The following is a 21546-nucleotide window of genomic DNA, read 5'->3' on the forward strand; positions in this document are numbered from 1 at the left end:
GACATGCCTTACTGATGCTTTGTCCACGCAATATGGTTACGTTTCCAAACTCTGACTCTAAAGTGATTTTTCCATAAAAGTGGAAGAGTAAGTGTACATGCATGTGTAAACATGTTAAAAGTCCTATTAGCAGGATTAGCACCAGCACGATTTTGGCCACAATTGTGCAAAATCCCTTCATGCAAACAAACGAAATAGCACACACTCTGATGTCACAAGCCAAAACTCTGTTTTCACTGTCTAGTCATCTACAATGCAAACAGAGTTTCTGAACAGCTTCACTTGGAAGAAGTTTCCCAAAAGCTCTGTTTTCAGTGATCTAAACCTGTGTTTGTATGTGTAGGAAAGGCTAAAACGTATAGAAAAAGCTGTTTTTATAAGTGCCTGTGCATGTGAACCAGACATGAGGCAGTTGGACAGAACAGAGTTCATCGTTAATGTTATTAATAACAGCTGAACCTTTCCTAGTCTGACAAGTCAGAATGTCAGCTGGATCTATTGTGTGTGTGAAATGTCTTTAAGGGCCAGCTCACCCAAAAAACAGAGACAATTTCATTTAGAGCTAGCTCTCAAATAATGGAGATAAAATAGAACTTAATTTATGGTGCTCATAGCATGAAATGTTTTCATTTTAAAATCTTAACCCAAAGTGTGTGTGTGTGTGTGTGTGTGTGTGTGTGTGTCCAGAAATACACATATAATACACAAAATAATGCCACGTACCACTGTGAGGAAGTGTGATTCTAGTGAATTGTGTTTAAAAACCCTGAAAAGTCAATGGATCATTTAAGTGGTACAAACTACTGATGAACGCAGCATTTAATATGAGGTATGCAGTATATGCTGCGTACTGTTTTTGATAGTACTGTGCAGTATGACACCGTTAAATGGATTTATTTTGTAGTCAGCTGTCCAGGCTCAGCCAGTTTCGGTTTTGGAATGCAGAGATAAACAATAACATGATTCATGGCAAACACATGTCACATTACTTAATTACCTGATCTCACATAAATGCGTGTAATACACTTCACTGCAAATGTAAAGCGAGTGAGAGCTAAAATTAGTCCTCCTGGTATTTCCGTTGATTTGGAGCCATTATGTTATCCTCGTCATCCTTGCTTCAGTCAAATCACGTGTCTTTTCATAAAACCTGTTGATTGATGGTATTTTTGTTGGTGGTCCATGCTGGTTTGGTCATATTATGAACATTTCTCCTCTTGGCAACAGCTGCATAAATTCAATAAAACGTGTCACAAATTACAGAAATACAAAAATGTAAATATCTTTCAGTTATGGGTCTGGCTGTTCTCATTGTTGCCATTATCGTCATCAATTTTCATAAAAAATGGCCAATATCAAAAGTTAAAAAAAAAAAAAAAAGCTTAAAAAAAAACCATCCTGTTGTCGGCCCGGCTGGTTGATGTGACCTCTCCAGGACAGTTGGTGAGGTAGACTGGTCAGATGCATACTGGAGACTTTTGCTGAATCAATACAACATCCAGGTATTTTTGGTATAATGCAGGTTTTGTCCCTTTTTTTGCATACTTTATACTACATGCTACATTTTGGCCAAATCAGAACGTAATGCTAGTACAGTAGGTGGTTACAGTCTCACCTAAACATGGAATCTACCATCTGCTCAGGTATGCAAAGGGTGTTACCTTACAAAGAAAAGAACACATACTGACAAACAAAACAGATACTTGGATACTGTATTTATCATTGCTGATACCAAAATATAACTATGGACACCCACACAGGCGCACACATAAATTCATGAAAACTTCAAGACAGAGTCATCTGCTGTAGAGCAAACTGACCTGGTTTCACTTTCATTTAATGAGCAGGTGACCTACAATAACATATGCAGAAAAAAAGTGTACTTGTTAAAGCTGACTGATATATTTACCGACTACCTAAAACATTAGGATGAAATTGCTTATCTAATACTGAAGTAAACCTTATAATGTTGAGGCAATTGAAAATACTTATTGTTAATTTTCTAGCCCTCGTTTTGAGTGGCAAAGAAGCAGCTGCTCCACAACATATTTAATAAGAGTCTTAATGACAACACCAGACAAAACCAGGGGACATGTCATCATCAAGATATGATCAATTAGCATGTGCGACACCTACTATATGCCAGCTCATTCCTGCTAATAGCTACCCCTGTTATCCATCTTCAAACCTTAATCAACTTATTGTTATAATTAAGAATTATAGGTCAGACGTGATGACACATGCGTCATCTGACCACTTGAAGAGGGTCATTTCCATTTTCTTTTGTCTCTGTCTGACTGCTCTTCAGCATTTATGAATGAGGGCTAAAATTGCTAATAGGCAAATACAAACATGCAGAATTACAGCATCAGGTCTTCACACCACCTGCTGACAATCACAGCAAGGAACTCATTTTAACAAAGCTGCTTTTCCAGGAAGGACGACGCACATGATTAGCCTACTTTTTAAGTGTTACTTACTAGAAATATACATTTGTGCAAGCATACTCCTAAAAGTGATTATACATACACAATCATCAGCTGACAGAATCAGATCTTTGTGGAAAAGGCTCTAAGCCTTAACAACGAACCGGTCTGTTACCTGGCAACAGCATGCTGCTTAAAGATATGTATTACCACTTTATTATTGCACCAACAGTGCCCCTAACTCACTGCATTTATCCAGACCATACTGTTGATTAAGAGTCAAAACATCAACATCGAGCTGCGAGGTGTTCATAGGGTTTTGGGAAGCTATAACAAAACCAGGAAGTATGCCTATAAGTAGCAACACAGAAAGTGTTTTCTAAGAACAATACTCACTGAATGTAATGAGGAGACTGTTTGTTACTGCACAGCCTCGCCAGCACAGAGCTTACACACAGTAAAATACCACACCAGCCTGCCAGTTGTGCTTCAGTGTAGCGTGTGTTTGGATATTTTATCCATCAGACAACCAACAAATACGAGAAGCAAGCATTAAACCCATTGTGGGTCATGAGTGAACAGAATCAATGTATGCATATTACAGCTTTATCTTTCATGCATTAGCTAACAAAATCATTTTATATGAATATTAGATTTGTCATTGAATGTGTTTTTGAATGTTTAATTATGAATGTTACATTCTGATATCCTGAGATTTCTAACAAGTCGTCTGGTATTCTGTACCTGTTGTGTAATTATACAACTGCAACCACAGTATTTTTGTTGTACTCGTTCTAATATGCCTTATAAAGTCAGAAGCAAAGAGACATACAGCATATTGATTGAAAAGCTTCAAAGAGTCACAGCTTTTAATGTCCAAAAATGGTAATAAATCTATTCTGGCACACTAGTTATATTCACTTTAAAGACATGCATATAGAATGATAGTGTGTCATTTGGGTGTTCAGATTAAACCATGACAAGCTGCCATACAGCATTATTCTTGCTTAATACTGTACAGTTACTGCCCTCTAATGGCTGAATATAGGGATTGCGTGGTCACGATTTGAGCCACTGCACCTGTGTACAATCAGTCAGTTGAATCCCACTGATGACAGACTGATAAATGACTTCAACCACAGATGAGCATGTACGTACACTGTCTCAATTTTTTTTTTCTTCTTGTTACTGCTAATTGCTGCTAACTTATGACTGCCATGATAAACATCCTCATGTTCTTTTGTGTCTCAGAGAGTCCTCACAGATGTGAGCCTCCTGGCAGGTTGGTGGCTCTCTCCGCCTGGTTGCCTCCAGCAGGATGTTTCATGCAGAACACAGTATAGGCACCTCTGACAGTGAACAGCAGGGAAATGGCAGCAAAGTACGAGGCGTAGATAAGAAACTGAAATGAAATGTGAGGATTACTTGCACTGTGGATGATGGCTTAGAAATTAATGAATTCGTTCATCCAATTATTGCCTTTCGTCTCTCGTGGTCTGTCTCCCTCTGTAAGTTCAGTGAATGCCCTCCAAACAGCATCGTTTTGTTCTGAGGCTTTTTATCAGTGCTCTTAATTGTCTTTATGTCATTTCTTTATTCGAAAGCAGTTTTTTTTTCTTTCCCTTTGTTTTAATATTCCTCAATTTCTAACTTATTGTAAAAACTCTTCACAAGCCCAGTTTCAAAAGGTTCATATTTCTCAATCCACAGCTTAAACTGTATGCATGGACATACAGCACAGTGGCAGTACCTGCAAGGTGATGGTGAGCTGTAGAGACTTTGTGTTGATGACGATGGCGGTGAGGACACTCTGGAGGAGTGTGCCCACCAAATAATTCATGCCGTATACCAATGCATAGCGCCTCCTGTTCAGCATCTTGGCTATCTGAAAACTGGCATATGAGATTTTGACCTTACAATAGGACAAATGAAATGTTGGTGGATCCCCAAAGTTATTACAATTCATCCAGAGGTGGACATGTATGTCTGCATTTTGTCCGACAATTCATCCAACTGAGGTATTTCACTGAAAATCAAAAATCAAAAGGTTGGGAAGACGGTTCCCTTGAAAGTAAAAATGTCAACCTCATGGAGAGGAAAAGGCAGAGGATCAATAATCAATAAAGTCAGTATTCATACTCCGGGGACCATAGCGGCGATCTATTCAACAGTTGTTGAGATATTTCAGTTTGGAGCAAAGTGGTGGACCAACCAATGCACTGACAGAGTGCCATTGCTATCTCTAACTAAAAATGACTTGACTGAATGTATTTCATTTAGTCCCAGACAGCACGGCCGAGACAGACGTGAGTGTCATAAAGATCAGAATCAAGGAAAACCACCCAGGTTGAAAGCTAGAATTATTCCTTTAACTTTTGGTGGTAATGGTGGATGTAACTGATTTGATTGATCCTGCTCAGGGTGGAAATCTTTACGTGAGCTCAGTAATAAGCACGGCTGGAGCCCAAATTACCCCAGAAAGTCAAAATAAAAAGCTAAATGACTTGCTCAAAGGGTCAGTAAAGCAAAGTTTTCATTAACTGTGCGACAATGTTAGAGAGTTTGGGTATTTGGAATACTCTCCTTTCACCACACTAACAGCCCATAATGCATAACAGGGGCACATTTAGACTTTTTTAAAATCTAAAAATACAAAACATTCTGTGGTGAATAACCCAGTAAATTCATGCATGTGTTCACACCAAGTATTGAAGGATTATTGTACTGTGGTCCCCATATGTGTGTGTTTGGCTGTTGACATGTCCGTAATGAATTCTTACGTGCAGATGGTGGTGAGCTGCAAATAAACAGCTTTGAAGAGGAAGAAGCACGTGTAGCTGATCCAGATGTTGTCAGTCAGATCCATTAGGAATACAACCCCAGAGATCAGGAATGTGAAACCCCCAAGGAGGAGTTCCCCCCACACAGACCACTCCAGAGATATGTGTCCCACAGCAGCAGTGGCTGCAGCTCCTAAAGGAGAACACAGTCACAGGGGGAGCAAAACATGGCAAAGAGAGACCTCAGAGACCATTACATAAACTGCTGCGCTGATGTGTGATTATTGGTCTGATTTTTTCATTTAGGCACAACACAAACTGTGTTAAAAACAATATGTAATCGTTCTTATTCTTGCATCAATTTTGAAACAAATTCAAAATACACAATGCATTTATGGAAAGGAAATTAACTTCAAACACAAACATATAAATACATTATATCAGGGTGACGACAGAAAGATGATATATCAGTGAATAAAAGCTTTGTCAACATAGACTTCCCACAGAGTTCATTTAACACCAATAAGGATTAAAGAAAGACAACAAGACCATTTCAGACTGCATGGCATGGCTGCAGTGGCTGGCACACATAGGCACTTGATATGGCTTTGCCTTGATGTCAAGGGGTTGTGAAATGGTCACTCTCATAAATATTAATTGTACAGATTCCCATCTGTTCAGCAGCAGAAAACAACTTGAGAATGTAGAGGAAAAGGAAACACAGTACTTTATTATGTCTGCATTTCTGGAAGTAACACAAACAGTCTGAATGAAGTGTAAAATACAGACAAAGGGCTATAACAGTTTGGATAAGTGATGGACTTTGAGATGAGATGAGATGAGAGCTGCGGGCTGGGATTGGATATATAGACTATTCCTTTCAGGAAGAACGGTAGTTGACAAATGCTGCTCATATGGTTGGTATATTATGCATATTATGTTTTTTTGGTGCTTATTATCTGTGAGAAATTAAGCAAGTTAAGTAAAAGTTAAGTAAAATTAATTAATACATTGTTGAAATGAGTTTAATTTTAATTAATTTGACAGTTCATCCATCACGCAATTGTTCAAAGAGTAAAGGGATATTTCATCATTAATCATCATCATTACCATTAATATGTGAAACTATGACAATCCTTATAGTTGGAAAACATACTAATTGAATTCCTTGTTGAACTCTGAGCAGGTACATTTTGGAAAGTGATGTTTCTCATTTCAGCCACAAGGTGGCACAGTGTAGCCTCGGTACTCTCACATGAGCTCCTTTCACTACTTGTGAGCCTTTCTCCCTGTGGATAGGTGCAAAGTCGGGGACTCTGACTTTGGAGCATTGGTTATTTTAGGACTCTTGTCTCTCTTTCTTTTTCTTTTTGTCCTTTGGCATGCCTCCTGGTTTTGTCCCCTCGGTCTCCATCACTTCTCACATAACTTAACTTGCATGTTACATATGCATCAAGCAAGCCCTTCTTGTAATTGCTGATAGTTAAAGTAAAAAGCAAATCTGAGTCGCATTCAATGAGGTGAGTGTAAATAGGGAAATCCTCGACTCCCTAGAGTCATGGATCCATTTCCACAGAGCTCTTTATCCTCTAGAATATAAAGAGAGGTTCAGTGTAATTACCTCACTCTTTTAAATGTCTGCATTTCCTTTGATTCCATGGTCAATGAGTGCTGATAGCAAAACATGGACACCACACAGGCCAGTCTGTGGATTTAACATGTTCTTAATCAATCCCCCTGACTCTGATTAGCAAAGGGAGGTCAAATGGAGACTGAATAATTACACCAGTTTCCACAGCAGTGTCAACTGGAGGCTTAGCGAGGTCAGCAGGAGCCATTTGCACAGCCTCATAAAGAGGGATCAATAATGCATTCAGGCTCTACAACATGTTCAGGCAGCAAGAATTCATGCTCATATCTCTGTTTAACTCGATAAGTGCAAACCACTTTATATCTTACAGCAGGATGAATTTAATGAGATCTTGAAAGTAGGCATTATAATAACAACAACAAAAAAGAATGGGAATACTGTCCCCTGAATAGGACATTTCTATAATCCTACACCGTTGTGCTACTTGTAAAACAAAAGTAACTGCTCACTGGATTTTTCCACTCCAGGAACTTTTACTTTTTTGTTATAGGGGGGTGACTGGGGCAAATATTGGGTGTACAAAGTGCAAGACTTTCACACCAGAGACCAGGCTTCCTGCCCTCTGTCCTGTCTGTGGCTAAAATTAGGCAAGAAAAACACTGAAGTTAATAATGAAGAAAAATTGTGGTTTGGTGAAGGCAAGGAAAGACAGTGGTGTGGGCTAAATACTGAATAAGTAAAGACGCCCTGTGTTTTGCCCTAAGTCACTGTTGACTCTCTGAATATTAAGACCGTTATCTTTCATTAACCTCACAACCCAGACAGGAACTGCAATATTTGGTGATTCCGCAGAACCTCTGATTACGTTCAATGCATTGTTTTTGAAATTCTCACTTGTGTGTGTCAGCTACAGTATGGTTATGAGAAAGAGCATGGCTATGACAAATAAAATTATACCAAGATATGGTTACAGAAGGATCATGGTTTTGGTTAAAGAGATGTCTGCAATAATGGTAGGCTTCCAGAGTTTCCTGCTTGAATGTGTCATGTGATACAGGCCCATCTGCAGCTTTTCTTTCCTCACTACATAAAGGGCACACAACTTCCTGTGCTGGCTTCATAAAGTCTAAAAGCTGCAGAATCATTCAATATGGATGCAATTCCTGCACTGAACCTTAGAGTTATAATCTCAAAGAGTTTCATTTAAATTAATGGCTGTTGAGCCACTATGTGTTGCTGGATGAGGTAACACAGTGGTGATGAAGGTATTGCAATATTTCTATATTTGCAGTTTTACAAACTGGGTGTTGTAACACTGCTGTATTAAGTAACTGCTAATGTGAATCAAACATTTCCTGCTGCTGCAGCTTCACATTTTAAGTATTACTGGCGAAACATGAGTTGACTTTTATTATAAAGAATGCAATGTAAATGCAGTGTTTGTGTAAGTGGGCTTTGCACTTACCCCTATCATTCAATAAAAACGTGCCTACAAAACAAGACAACAGTCATTTTTATTCTTTTTTTTTTTTTTTTACAGCAACCCAGTTTGAAATATTGCAGGGACTAATGGAACAAGAATGAGCAACCACAGTAGGCGACAGGCTGCTCACACCGGCACACCTCCAACTTCTCAGCAAGGTAACAAACTCCTTTAACTGTGACCTGCTGTGCACACTCATACCGTGTACAGCATAAAATCACATCAGGGTTGCTCACAGAATGATGGAAAGGCCACTCACTGTCTGACTTCTTTATGAATGTGATCATAGTTTGTTTTGAAGGTCACAAAATTCTGCGACTGGTAGTATTGAACCGCATTTGCGGTGATGGTGATGTCAGGTGATCCCACATCAAATGAAATACATTAATGGTGAATATTTTGCAACTTTGCATACACATTAAGTACCATCAAATTTGCTGTTTATTCAGTATCTGTTGTTATAATACAGTGTTGGTGTTTGTATTTGTTATTTGGTTACAAAATTTGTGAGTCAGATTTTTGATTAAAGGGGTACTGCAGTGATTTTGTACTGAACTTCCACAAAGTTGGGATGCTTGCAAGAGACAGAGTCATAAAAGTCACACGTCATGCTATGAGGCTGTACCTAGCACAGCAGTGCTTTGGCTGATGGAGTGTCATTTGTCCTGGAAGTATTTAGTTAGAAACAAAAGTGGTGGGCAAATTGAAATTTTGACCTGGTGATGGTGCTCATTCATCCTGAGGGGAGCATTAATGTGTGTACCAAACTGAGTGCCAATCCATCTAATAGTTCACTCAGACATTTCACTCAAAACAAATCTTAACCCCATGGTGGTGCTGGAGGAAAGTCAGAAGATCACAACAGTTGAGATATTTAAGCCTGGATCAGAGAAATGACCATCTGTTGGGCTGACATTGCCATCACAGAGCAACAATGCTAATGTGGCTAAAACAATGAATGCAGCAGAGGCCATGACTCAAGCTCAAAGCTTCTAGATGATCATTTCAATTGCATTTTCAATCACCTTTATTCTATTAAAAAATTCTAGTCTTCAAGCCCAAATCAAATTAACCCTGATGTCATTTTCACTGTGACATCATCAGTATCACTGTGTTTGTAGTTTTGATGACTCAAAAACAAGCTACTTGCAGGTCATACTGAACTGTTTTGTAACATGTGTGGCACAGGTGGAGGAAAAAAAATATATGACCTGCTGCTGTGTTTGGTTGTTCACGCTGATTAGATAACATCAAACTGCATGTAGGGGGAGTAAAATTTGAATTTGCACACTTTGAGCTGCAGTGTGTGGCCCAAATCTAAACGGAAATATATTCAGCATGCAGTCTCATGACAGATTAAATGGAAAAGCATGGACATCCCTGACCTGAGGAAGTGAACAGCCTGCCTGAAATGATGCTCTAATACATTATCCACTGACTTCCTGTAAATGTGTTTGAAATGTAAATGACTTGTAATTAGTGCTTGGGACCACACAAATAGTTTGGTCGAGGTTCCCTGTAACTCCTTCTCCTTGAAAATCATACAGTAGAAAACAATGTGACTGAACATAACTCAGTTTGTTCTGTATACACATTTGGTCTTATCTTAATATTAATGAGCTACTCGTGTTCAAACCCCAGGACATACAATTATTAATATGCTGAATATGAAAATTGTGTTGTGCTTTTCCGCTGTATTTTATCATGTTGGTAATCCATATGCATTTTTATCAGTTTCTACCAGGTTTTTTCCTCAGGGATATTTTCTAAGTGTGGAACAGAGAGAATACAAGAGGAATCTTTGGGGAAATATCTGACATGGGCCCTACAGCTTGACTGCATGTTGGGCAGAACCATTTACAAGTGAAAGGCATACAGCTGGATGTGGTTTACACAGAGTAATTGCCTTTGGTTTCTGGGGAATACAGGGATGTATCAGTACTATAATCAATAAAAGTGCACTGGCTGGATGGCAGCAGCTGCTATACCCATCTGGGGATGAGAGCATGCAATTAAATAGTCTAATTAATGCTGTTCCTATTGTCTGCTGTGCTATGGGGGTTGTGAAATACTCATAGTAGAAGGGGATAGTGTTTTCTTTCTGTCTATTTATTCAATTATTTTTTTTGTAGCGAAATGTGTATAACACCCATAAGCTTTAATGAAAATGTTTGGACGTTACGAGAACCTGAACCAATTCTGTTAAGTTGGACATGCAATGGTTGCCATTCAGAATTAATCAGTTTGCAGATTTTGCAAAAATAGTTCTTCTTGGGTTTTGGAGTGACAGTGAAGAAAAATGAAATACTGAAGAAAATCAGTGGAGGAAGAAGGATTCAGATCCTAGGATTCAGTGCAATAGTTCAACATTTTGGGTAATATACAAATTTGCAAATTTATGCAAATTTAAGTAAATGTGTACAGTCACTTTCTGGGTGAAAAAGATATAAAAAAAGCTACTGAAAGAATTGAAAACCACACTGAGGGAGCAAAACAAAGCGTATTGGTGTATTAGTTACCTGACAGTGTGCTGACGGCATCCACTACTCCATTGTAGGCTGTGAAGTTATGGGGCTGCACATGTACCCAGAGGAGCTGGACGTAGCTTGTAACCTGATAAAAGCCACACCTCCCTGTAGCTGCCCAAATACAGAAGAAGACCAGGGCCACAGAAGAATAACATTTCTTACAGTCCGATAAGAGCCTTCTGAACATCCTTCCAACATGGTCGACAGCTGCCGTGCTTTTCACCCAAATGAAAAAGTCCGGGCTTTCAGATTTGGGGGTGTCCTCACCTGAATTTCCCTGTCGTGCAAAATAGGTTCCCTTAAGGAATAAACTAGTCTTAGGCATGGGTAGGAAAAATGAGGTTATCAGTGCTACGGAGACAGAGATGACGGTTAGAAAAGCTAAGCAGTACAAGGACACCCCACCCAAAGACACAAGTAGCTGAGCCAGCAGGGCACCCACAGCATAGCCCAGCAGTACGGCCACTTTGATGTAACTGGTCACTCTCTGATAATAGCAGGCCTGAACCATGCTGTAAATGTAGGAGAAGTAGGCCACATCTGCTGCCATGGCAATGCTGTAGCAGAAGAAGGCCAACTGAGCCAAGTGGAGCCCGGAGCCAAACAGTACCAGCAGATACATTGTGACATAGGCGAGCCCCTGGAGAATGATTACCGGCTTGTACCTGAGGAAGTCTGTCATCAGGAGGATCGGGATGAGGAGAACCAGGCTGGAGTAAGTCCACACAGGATACACCTGTCTGGTCACCTGGATATGGAAGACAAGAGGAGACCTAATTATTTTTTAGAAAATGACCCCTCACTGGTGATTGCAAGAGTATATGATGACAGTAGCACAGTGATGCAGTTCCCCCTCTAGTCATCGTCAATGAAAAATTGCTCCTGCATGCACACAATGGAACACGAAGAAGCACCAATGAGGCTCATAATGTGACAAGTTGATACATTTTGATATTATGCAAATAAACACAATGGATGCAGCTTTATATGGTTCTTAAATTGACATTAAATAGTTTTTTTGTATCCCACTATGGCCTTGATGGAAATAACATTTAAAGATGGGATTTCAAATCTGCAACTGAACAACTTTATTAAACAACTGCCAATGCAAACTGAGCATTTTAGAAACGTAATTTTTTTGTTCCCGTGGTGACTGCTGACTGCAATATTGCATCAAAATGGGTCTAGAAAAGAAGACAACTGTCATATTTTGGATTTTGTCATCAACTGATGATTTGAATTTTTTGCTCGGGAGTAATGGAACAAGAAAAGCTGAAGATTTGCCGGTGACAGGCTGCACACCTGCAACTCAGCAAGGTAACCTTTACTCTGTCCTTTTCTTACCAAAACTACTTGCAGTGTGTGCAGCATGAAATCAGATTGCAATTATTAATGAGTTCATAATTAACGTGAGTTTGTTTGGCTGCATTGTAAACAGACACACCAGATACTCATCTGCTGTATTTCTCAGAAAGTCGCAGTTCAAGGAGTATTTGCTGTTATATTTAACTGCACTTTTGTTAGCGCGGTAACCATGGGTGTCGCCAAATCAATCAGGATTGAAATCTCAATCTTAAAACCTTAATCTATAACTTTTTTCTTAGCGTTTTACTCCTGCTGCTGAAAATAAAAATAATAATGCAGTTGCATAAGAACTCAGATTGCACTCATTTTGTTCATGTGACTACATGTTGTGAGCCTCACATCTTAAATTCATATATCTCTAAAATAACTTGGAAATGGTGCAATTATCAGATGAAAACCTAAGATTTCTGGGCTTGGCTAAGCCCCCAAGGTTTCAAGATTCTCATAACACCTCTGATGAGGCCAAAACAGAATAAAGTAACCCCCACAACCCCTGCACAACCAAAGTGCTGGTCAAGAGGAAAGTTTGAATTCATGGTGGCACAAAGAAAATGCAGGGGGACACTAAAGTAATGAGGCTTTATTCTCTGCGGACAGATGAGTCAATTTCAAACCATTATTTGAAGTAAGAGCCTTGGTGCTGATGAAGCAGTCATATGCTGGATTGTATGTTGCTAATGCTTTGTTCCATTTTGAAAACTGACCAATCGAACTCTCATAGCTTCTGCTTCTATTGTGCAACAAGAGTTCCCTTTGAACTGCAACACATAATGAACCGTGTTATCTCTGTGTCTTATCTGCCTATCTGATACTCTCCTCTTCTTCACCTCTCCTTTGGTGTCTCATCTGTCTGTCGCACTCCTCATCTCCTCTGTCCTCTATCTGTGTTCTGGTCATAAAATCGATGCAATCAGCATATGCCAACCAATATCTAACCAAATGCCTCATTTTATTGATGTGATGATTAGATCATAAACACATCATTTATCAGTTTATTTTATAGACTTAACCGAGTATTTCAAAACACCAACCAATATCAGATTATACAAAACAAAACAGTAATGGACTATTCCATCCCATAGGGGCTAGGTAGTCATCAGTGCTCATTATTCCATATGGATAGACAGTCACACAACACAGCAGCAGTACTGGATGCCAGCTACAGGCCAATATTCAATGCAGCAACAGACTGTGTGTACATCAGTCTGCATTCTATGTCTCTGTATTATTTACTGCACTGTAAACAATGGATTCTGTGCTCCCTCCATCTGATAACATCTATCTTCACAGACTCATCCCTTCCTCTGTTGTGCTCTTGCAGCTCTCTCCAGTTCTGTCTCTGTCTCTGATGATTTACATGGCTATAATTATAAACGTTTGAGAACCACTGAGCTAGACTAACTAGCTATATCGAAAGAGCCCTGTTCTTCACTAACCTGAGCTTTTAGATGAGGCAGTCTTAGCGTCCTGACTCATCTGCTGCTATAGCAACAGCAGACAACTCTTCCTGATCACTTTGCTTCCTTCTTCACTGATGAGGTTTCGACCATCAGCAACCAGTTCTGTGAGCCTGACCAACTCAGTAGGACACCACCAGCTAACAGAGCCTCACTCTCCTCATTTTCCCATGTCACAGAGGAGCAAGTCTCCAACCTTCTGCTTGACTCTCACCCCACTATCTGTCCACTGGACCCTACACCCTCCAACCGCCTGCAGGCCATCTCACCCACACTGATCAACTCCTCACTCACAACGGGTGTGTTCCCCACTGCTTTGAAACAGGCCAGAGTAACCCCACTGCTAAATAAACCTACTCTCAACCCAGCTCAAGTTGAAAATTACAGCCCGGTTTCACCCCTCACTTTGCTTTCCAAGACTCTTGAGCGCACGGTTTTTAATCAGGTCTCTGAATTCCTTTCTGATAACAACCTGCATGATCCCAGCCAATCCGGTTTCAAATGCAGACGCTCTACAGAGACTCTTACCTGTAGTGGAAACACTACAATCAGCTAGGGCTACTGGTAAATCCTCTGTTCTACTATTGCTCGACCTATCAGCTGCCTTTGACACGGTTAACCACAAAATCCTGCTCTCCACATTCACTTAGCTCGGTTTCTCAGGATCTGCTCTCTGCTGGTTTGAATGCTACCTCTCAGGGAGATCCTTTGATATATCTTGGAGGGGAGAAGTGTCTAAATCCCACTGCTTGTCCACAGGGGTACCTCAAGGGTCAGTGCTTGGACCCCTTCTCTTTTCAATATACACCACCGCACTTGGTGCAGTCATCCGCTCACATGTCCTCTCATACCATTCATATGCTGACAATACCCAGCTCCTCCTTTCGTTCCTGCCAGACGACCCCACTGTCTTGGCATGGATATCGGCATGCCTCGCCAATATCTCGGCATGGATGAAGGAGCAACACCTTCAGCTTAACCCGTCAAAGATTGAGCTCCTTGTCATCACAGCCGGTCCCTCTATCCAACAACAGATCAGTATCCAGCCTGACTCAGCTCTGCTCACTCCCGCAAAATCTGCCAGAAACTTTGGTGTCATGATTCATGACCAACTAACTTTTAAAGAGCATGTGACCTCTGTTGCTCAGTCATGTCGATTTGCCCTGTACAACATCAGGAAGATCAGACCCTACCTGTCTGAGCATGCAACACAACTCTGGTAGCGCTGGTACTATCACTACTGTAATTCCTTACTGGCAGGGCTCCCAGCATGTTCCTTAAAACCCTTGCAAATGATCCAGAATGCGGCAGCTCGCCTGGTCTCTAACCAGCCCAAATGAGTACATGACACTCCGCTGTTCATTTCCCTCAACTGGCTCCCAGTCCTTGATGCTTGCCTACAAAATTGCCACCAAAACCGCTCTGACCTGCTCCCTCCCACTCACTACACTCTACCCAGGAACAGCGCCTGGTGTTGGCAACTCAAAAAAAAGCCCTAAGTCTCTAGCTAGACTCTTTTCTTCTGTTGTTCCCCGGTGGTGGAACGAGTAACCAAACTCCATTTGTTGTGCAGAGTCCGTCTCAGTCTTTAGAAAAAGACTAAAAACCAAGCTCTTTACTGAACACTTTCTTTCTTAATGATAAAATAAACAAACAAAAAACAAAACAAAACAAAACAAAACAAAAACCCTCTCTCTTCTCTCTATGCACTCTATGCATTACTTTGCAACACTGTCTTGTAGCATATGTCCAGTTGGACTAGAAAGTTGCGTTACTCTTGTTGTTCTCTCCCGTCTAGCACCTTGCTTGTGATGTATGTATGAAATCTCACATGTACGTCGCTTTGGATAAAAGCGTCTGCCAAATGACAAATTCATTCATTCATTCATTCATCTTCTATACCTGCGCATCCCATTTCGGGGTTGCGGGGGGCTGGAGCCTATCCCAGCTAGCAATGGGCGAGAGGCGGGGTACACCCTGAACTGGTCGCAGGGCTACATACACAGACACACAGACAGACAACTCACACTCACACTTACGAACAATTTAGAGTCACCAATTAACCTAATGAGCATGTTTTTGGTCTGTGGGAGGAAGCCGGAGTGCCCGGAGAGAACCCACGCATGCACGGGAAGAACATGCAAACTTCACACAGAAAGGCCCTGCCCGACCCAGGGTTCAAACCAGCAACCTTCTTGCTGTGAGGCACGCGTACTACCTGCTGCGCCACCGTGCCGCCCCAAATGACAAATTGTAAATTGTAAATTGTAATTGCTCCACCTCCTCTACCCTCGCCTGCATCTCATTGCCTTCATCTTTTTATTTTTGAAAAAGCTTCTTATATCCGTAGCCTTTAAGTCTTGCCTTAGTGAATTAGATGACAACAGTGACAAGCCTCTAACTGGTGTGCTCTCTCCATCTTTCTTTCTGTGTAAAGTAGATCTTTTGCTTGAATGACAGAGAGGACCCAAAAATGTAGGCCTGCTTGCATTTTTGATCAACAGTATCAGCTTTAATTCATGATCTGAATGACAGATGAATAGATGTGAGACTATTCTTTTATTATTCTTGTTTTTTTTTAGATCACAGGCTATTCACAAAACAAACAACGCTCGAGGCTAACAATGCTTCCAAGTCCTCTCCAATCAGTAGCAACATCATTTTCAGTGGACGCTGAAGCTGCTGTAGCAGTTGCTAGAAGCAGTGACATTTTCACAATGATCAACGATTACAGTTGCAAAAATGTATGCAGATGCAGATAAGTGTTCAATCTAATTGCAAAAACAATAACATATCAGGTTGGTAGCAGTCTGTGATGGAAGGACTGCAACTATACTTCGAGCAAATCTTGGTGTTTTTTTTTTTAAACACTCTTTATTGGTATGGTTGGAACAGTAAATGGGATGTAAGACTGTACTTTGTTCACAAACAAAAGTTAATTTCTGTAATTTAATCTAAAATCTCAAAAGCCACTCAGGACCACACTTTGAAAAGGTAATTTGCATCATACATGGTCAAGCATCAAATGAGTACACCTTGAGAGCACCTGCCATCATTTTGTGTGAACAAAGCAGCTCTCATCCTGCATTGTGCATCACAAAGTGATTGTCATTGTGGAGGTGTGAAGGACCCCATTTACTTTCTCCTTAATGCCGCTATGTGAGGCGTGATACTGTAGAGGCTCTCCTGTTCTCCTCAGTGTGTACCAAACTTCAGCATTGAATTCACTCAGTGGCATCTAAACAGAACAGCTCTGCTGATAATACTCGAGTTTATGCTTACATCAGTTTGCTCTGGCTCAACATTATTCTTTCATGTATTGAGAGAAAATAACATGTTGGTGGGTGACAAAAAGAAGTAGGCCTAATGAATATTACAATATGGATCCCTCCTCTAAGATGGCATGTTGAATAATTCACAGAACATGTGATTGCTTTGCTTCACACGAGTAATCTAACAACCATCACCAAAGTATTTTACACAGCTGCCCTTTACAACAGAAGAACGGTGGCAGCAATGCTGGTTCGTCAGTTAGTCTTAAATACATTTGTCTGTCCAGAGAAGGATAATATATCTAGCTTTCAGAAGACTTCTGACATAGTTTAGAAAAAATAAAATGTTTTAGGTATGCACAAACAGGGGGCTTATTTTAACAAAATCTATGGAGAAATGTGATACCAATTTAAATGCAATGCAGCTCATTGATTGGTGCAAGAGAAATATCTATTAAAGATATAATTAGCAGCCAGCAAGAAAGTTATATCACAGAACAAACCTTCAACAAAGACTGGCTGGATAGGGATTGTGACAACGGTTCGAAGTGTGGAGATAATGACTGTCGCTATTGGGCTGATACAGTTTTATAATGCCGATAAAATGGATTTTGTATGTGACCTCACGAGGTGATTACTCATCCATTACTGCATAAATTGACATGTATTTCCGTCAGCATAACGCTTATATTCATGCATAGGCAACCAAACATTTTGTTCCACTATGTTTTGTTGCATTTTTCTGTTTCTTTAAAAAAATAAGGTAAAAAAAGAAGAGAAATGGTCAGAAGAAGTTTTGTGTAAACCAAAATTCAGAGCATAGAGTCTGATTAAGTGTATTTACTATCCAGAGCATGACTTCACCCTCACCCTCACCAGAGGTCTGTCAGCTGAGATGTGCTATCTTGCCTCCGGCGATGGAAACCAGACACTTCCACTCAGTTCCAGAGGAGTACAGAAAGTGTCACCCATGTGATCAGGGAGCGGCTGAAAATGTTTTTTTTTTTTTTTTCTATTGTCCATTATCTTACATTATACCAATATCCAGGTGAATACTTGATTCTGACCAGCTGCAGGATCTCCATTCATTCCTGATAATGGACACTCACTAAGTAGTTCCTGTGAAGCTGTCTGTTCACTGTTCTAAATAAATGCGCTGTCTACATCAGCCAAAAAGAGTAACCATAGAAACAAGGATGCAGTCAAAACCACTTTATAGCAACAACAACAAACTAACATGTAATTACAACAATGATGTTATTGACTTCTTCACAGATCTTAGCAGCATAACATTAGCTTTGTGGCTCATAGCTGAGCGAAGTAGTGAACGTTCGATTGCATTAGAACCTTATGGGATGGCAATGATTGTTCCAGGTGTTGCAATGGAAACTGGGTTATGGCTTTAGATTTTGTTTGAAAAACACATTAATATATAGATCAATGGTTTTAATTTCATTTTTCCCAGTGGCTGTGCTATAGGCACGATAATGCCCTTCGAGGTGTTCATAATCAGTACTTGATAGACTCCAGGTCGGCCGCCGCTGCACATTGGACGGTTCTGGCCTCCCTGTCATCCATTAATTCCTGACACTGGGCACTCATTGGGCATTATCCCTCGCATCTTAGATATAGCCTTTTCCTTAAAGTGTCTGTAGGATGAGCGGATTTGTTTTCTGTGTCTGATGAACGTAGACTTCAGTACCTGTTTACAGACAAAGTGTTTCACCTTGCTCAGTTTGTGTTAAATGCTGACCAACAGCGTGGAAGGCCGCATTACGTTTGATGCAGTTAAAGGCAGTCTGTGTCTCAGATGTCATTTTTTATGCTGGAAGATCTAAGGAGCAGGACTGTGTTTGTATGTTGTTTGGCATAGTATGGAGGTGCACTATATATTTTTTTTCTTTTTTTTTGCTCATTATGTTATTACTATGATTTGTTATGTTTTGTAGTACCTTTCGGTGCACTTTGAAAAATAAATTACACCTGCTACTATGCCTGCGTTGTTTTTGGTACCTAACATAAAAGACATTAATTTGCCATTACCTTATAATTGAAACAGTACTTAACAGGAAGGCTTTTTCAGTGTAAATACAAAACACAGTGGAAACCCAGTGAGAATTATAATGTAAAAATGAAGCAGGACACAGCAAAAGTATCTTAAAATGAATGGCAATGCAGGGCCCACATTTTAAACTTCATTAAGAGTGAGGCTGAGATTATGGTCCTACAATTTTTTCCAAAGATGCATGTATACGTTTCTGTGGGTTTTCACTAAGAATGCACACACCTCCAACCACCACCAAATCTCAACAATGTGTCAGATGGTTCTGAGCAATAAGCAATAAGATTGGTTGTTTCAACTCTTCAGGAACAAGTAAATGTGATGCTAAATATGGTTAAGTACACATATGGATATGAACGAAACAGCTGTGCCAGTGTCTCCAAATAACAGCCAAAACCCCAGTTTATACTTTGTTGGTGCATGTAGTGAGGACTCCAGTCACTAGGGGCTGCTAATGAACCTTTAGACATTTGTTTTACGATCGTGCTTTTGATTTCTTTCCTCTCTCATGTCAAAAGCATGACAAAGGGAATGCCAATGGTCAAGACAAAGTAGCTTACACGTAAAACATCTTACACAGTTATTGAGCACTGTTACTCAAAATATCATCTATAATTTAAACTGATTACAATAAAGCATAACCATCTAAGTGTTAGGTCATTATGGCATGTATAATGGTATAGAACTATCCTGACATGTACATAAATTTTATACTTTGATGTTAACTTGTAACCAGTAAGTTGTAATTTGAATCTTATTGCATTAAAATAACTAGTTTGGATAGTTTTGAGTACATTTGAAGAAATACATTCATCTGTAAATTTCAACTGTACCTTACAACCAAACATCCATTATATATTATTCATATCTACATAACTTTGTTAACATTCATTTACATTATTCATGTTATGTACAGTATTTTAAAGCAAAAAGCAGAGCAAATGTAACAAGCCGAGGTTTCCATCGCTGCACACACCGGATCTCATTTACTAGCACAGTACCTCACCTGTTCAGCGGTGAGATTCTTGTAAGTTCCCGTGAGAAATTCTGTCATGAAGGGCTCTATGGGCCTCATCATGGAGCAGAAACCATAGATGCAGAGCAGCATTGTGGGGCCCACCCAATCAGCACAGTAGGGCACATAATAGCCTGCCCAGCAAGGCCTGTCGCCACACTCCCTGCTCCAGCAAAAACCCATCACTCCTCTCTGGGTCCCCGGGGACGTCTCGCTGTGTCCGGCGAGAGCACAGTGTAATTTAGGCTGTTTAATCTGTTGAGATATGGAAGCCTCAGATAAGGCCAAGGTGAGCCTGACTGTGAACACCAAGTCACCTGCTTAGCCACTGTTGTTTCTCTCCTCAGAAGTTTTCCTGGCTTTGGTGAGACAGAAAAAAAGGGAGTCTGTGAGTGAGGATACATTAAGATGAAATATGAGTTGGTGAGCCCCTGGGGCTCCAGCAGGTTATAATAAATACTGTCTCATCCTCTGTCTTTATACAAAACACCCTCATTCCTGCAGATATTGAGGAAGAGGTGGAAGTCAAGCAGGGGAATATATATGTGAGTGTGTGTCTGCGTGCAGGTGCACACACTGCCATGCTGCCCCACACACACCCAGTGTGTGCATACTTTGTGCCTGTTTAGCTTCTGCCACCATTAGCCAGCAGAGTCCAAAACAATGTGAATAATGCATATAAGGTTTCACCACTGTTTTGCTCGAATAAATAACAAAAAAAAACAAAAAAAAAAACCCCATCATTTTGCAAAATATATAATGCATCTTCTTCAATCTGCTAAATAAGAAACAAGAGTTAAGCGTAGACACTTGGACACATCCACAAATATCACTCTGCTCTGAATTAAACTCAATCTTCCAGAGTGGCTCTTCGGATCTGATAATCTTAACATTCAGCGTTTTGTCTTTGTGGCTGTAATAAATAACAAGTTCATAACATTCAGTCAGTTTGGGAGTTTGCAGGGTGGCTTGGCACTGAATTCTTAATACTTAGGGAAAGAAATAAGCAAGGCAATCATTCCAGAGATGAGAATTACTGTAGTCTGTAATTTAAAATATCCAACGGCGAATTATGACTCACCAGTGGGGTGTCAACAGAAAGCTCTGCCTCAGCTCTAACTGTCAGACTGTCTCCATGACTTAATTCTCAACATCAAGGTCAAAGAAAATATTATTCATATTCATATATTTGGCATTTTAATATAGTCAGATTTACCGTATATGATGATCAGTGACTCCGGCTGGAGGGAGGCGATATAAAAACACTCAATGTGACCTTTGCACTGTTGAAGTAAAATTATGACATACTTCTAGTTGCATTTTTTTTTTTTTTTTTTTTTGCCGTGAAGGAATGTAGCAGTTGGAGGTGTTATTATCAGTACATGTTGTAGAACCACTAATGGAAAAGGTCAGAGGGTCACCACTTTCATCTACGAGGCACCAGCATACCTCTGTTTTCATTCATGTGCTTGATGTTGCTGAGGCATTCAGCCCCCTCAGTTCTACTCAAAGCTAATAACACAAGATAAGCAACCCTGTCTCCTAGAAACTATGTTTATATACCACT

General features: G+C 40.2%; 1 protein-coding gene across 1 annotated transcript; it reads right to left on the reverse strand.

Annotated features, from left to right (window-relative positions):
* Positions 1 to 1701: 1701 nt before the first annotated feature.
* LOC143317896 (thiamine transporter 2-like) lies at positions 1702 to 20162 on the reverse strand. Its single transcript, XM_076725783.1, has 5 exons — positions 19971 to 20162; positions 10800 to 11556; positions 5207 to 5399; positions 4177 to 4318; positions 1702 to 3828 (listed from the first exon to the last, which is right to left on the reverse strand). Exons 1-5 carry the CDS (start codon positions 20160 to 20162, stop codon positions 3685 to 3687), a joined length of 1428 nt encoding a protein of 475 aa, XP_076581898.1. The 3' UTR covers positions 1702 to 3684.
* Between the last annotated feature and the right edge of the window lie 1384 nt (positions 20163 to 21546).

The sequence above is a fragment of the Chaetodon auriga genome, chromosome 3 (assembly GCF_051107435.1).
Source record: "Chaetodon auriga isolate fChaAug3 chromosome 3, fChaAug3.hap1, whole genome shotgun sequence".
NCBI classification, from domain to species: Eukaryota; Metazoa; Chordata; class Actinopteri; order Chaetodontiformes; family Chaetodontidae; genus Chaetodon; species Chaetodon auriga.

Excerpts from the sequence above, each read along its gene's own strand:
- LOC143317896 (XM_076725783.1), bottom strand. The coding sequence starts at position 20,162 with ATGGGTTTTTGCTGGAGCAGGGAGTGTGGCGACAGGCCTTGCTGGGCA. Across the intron at positions 5,400-10,799 it reads TGCCGTCAGCACACTGTCAG|GAGCTGCAGCCACTGCTGCT; the intron begins GTAACTAATACA and ends GTTCTCCTTTAG. Across the intron at positions 3,829-4,176 it reads AGCTCACCATCACCTTGCAG|TTTCTTATCTACGCCTCGTA; the intron begins GTACTGCCACTG and ends ATTTCATTTCAG.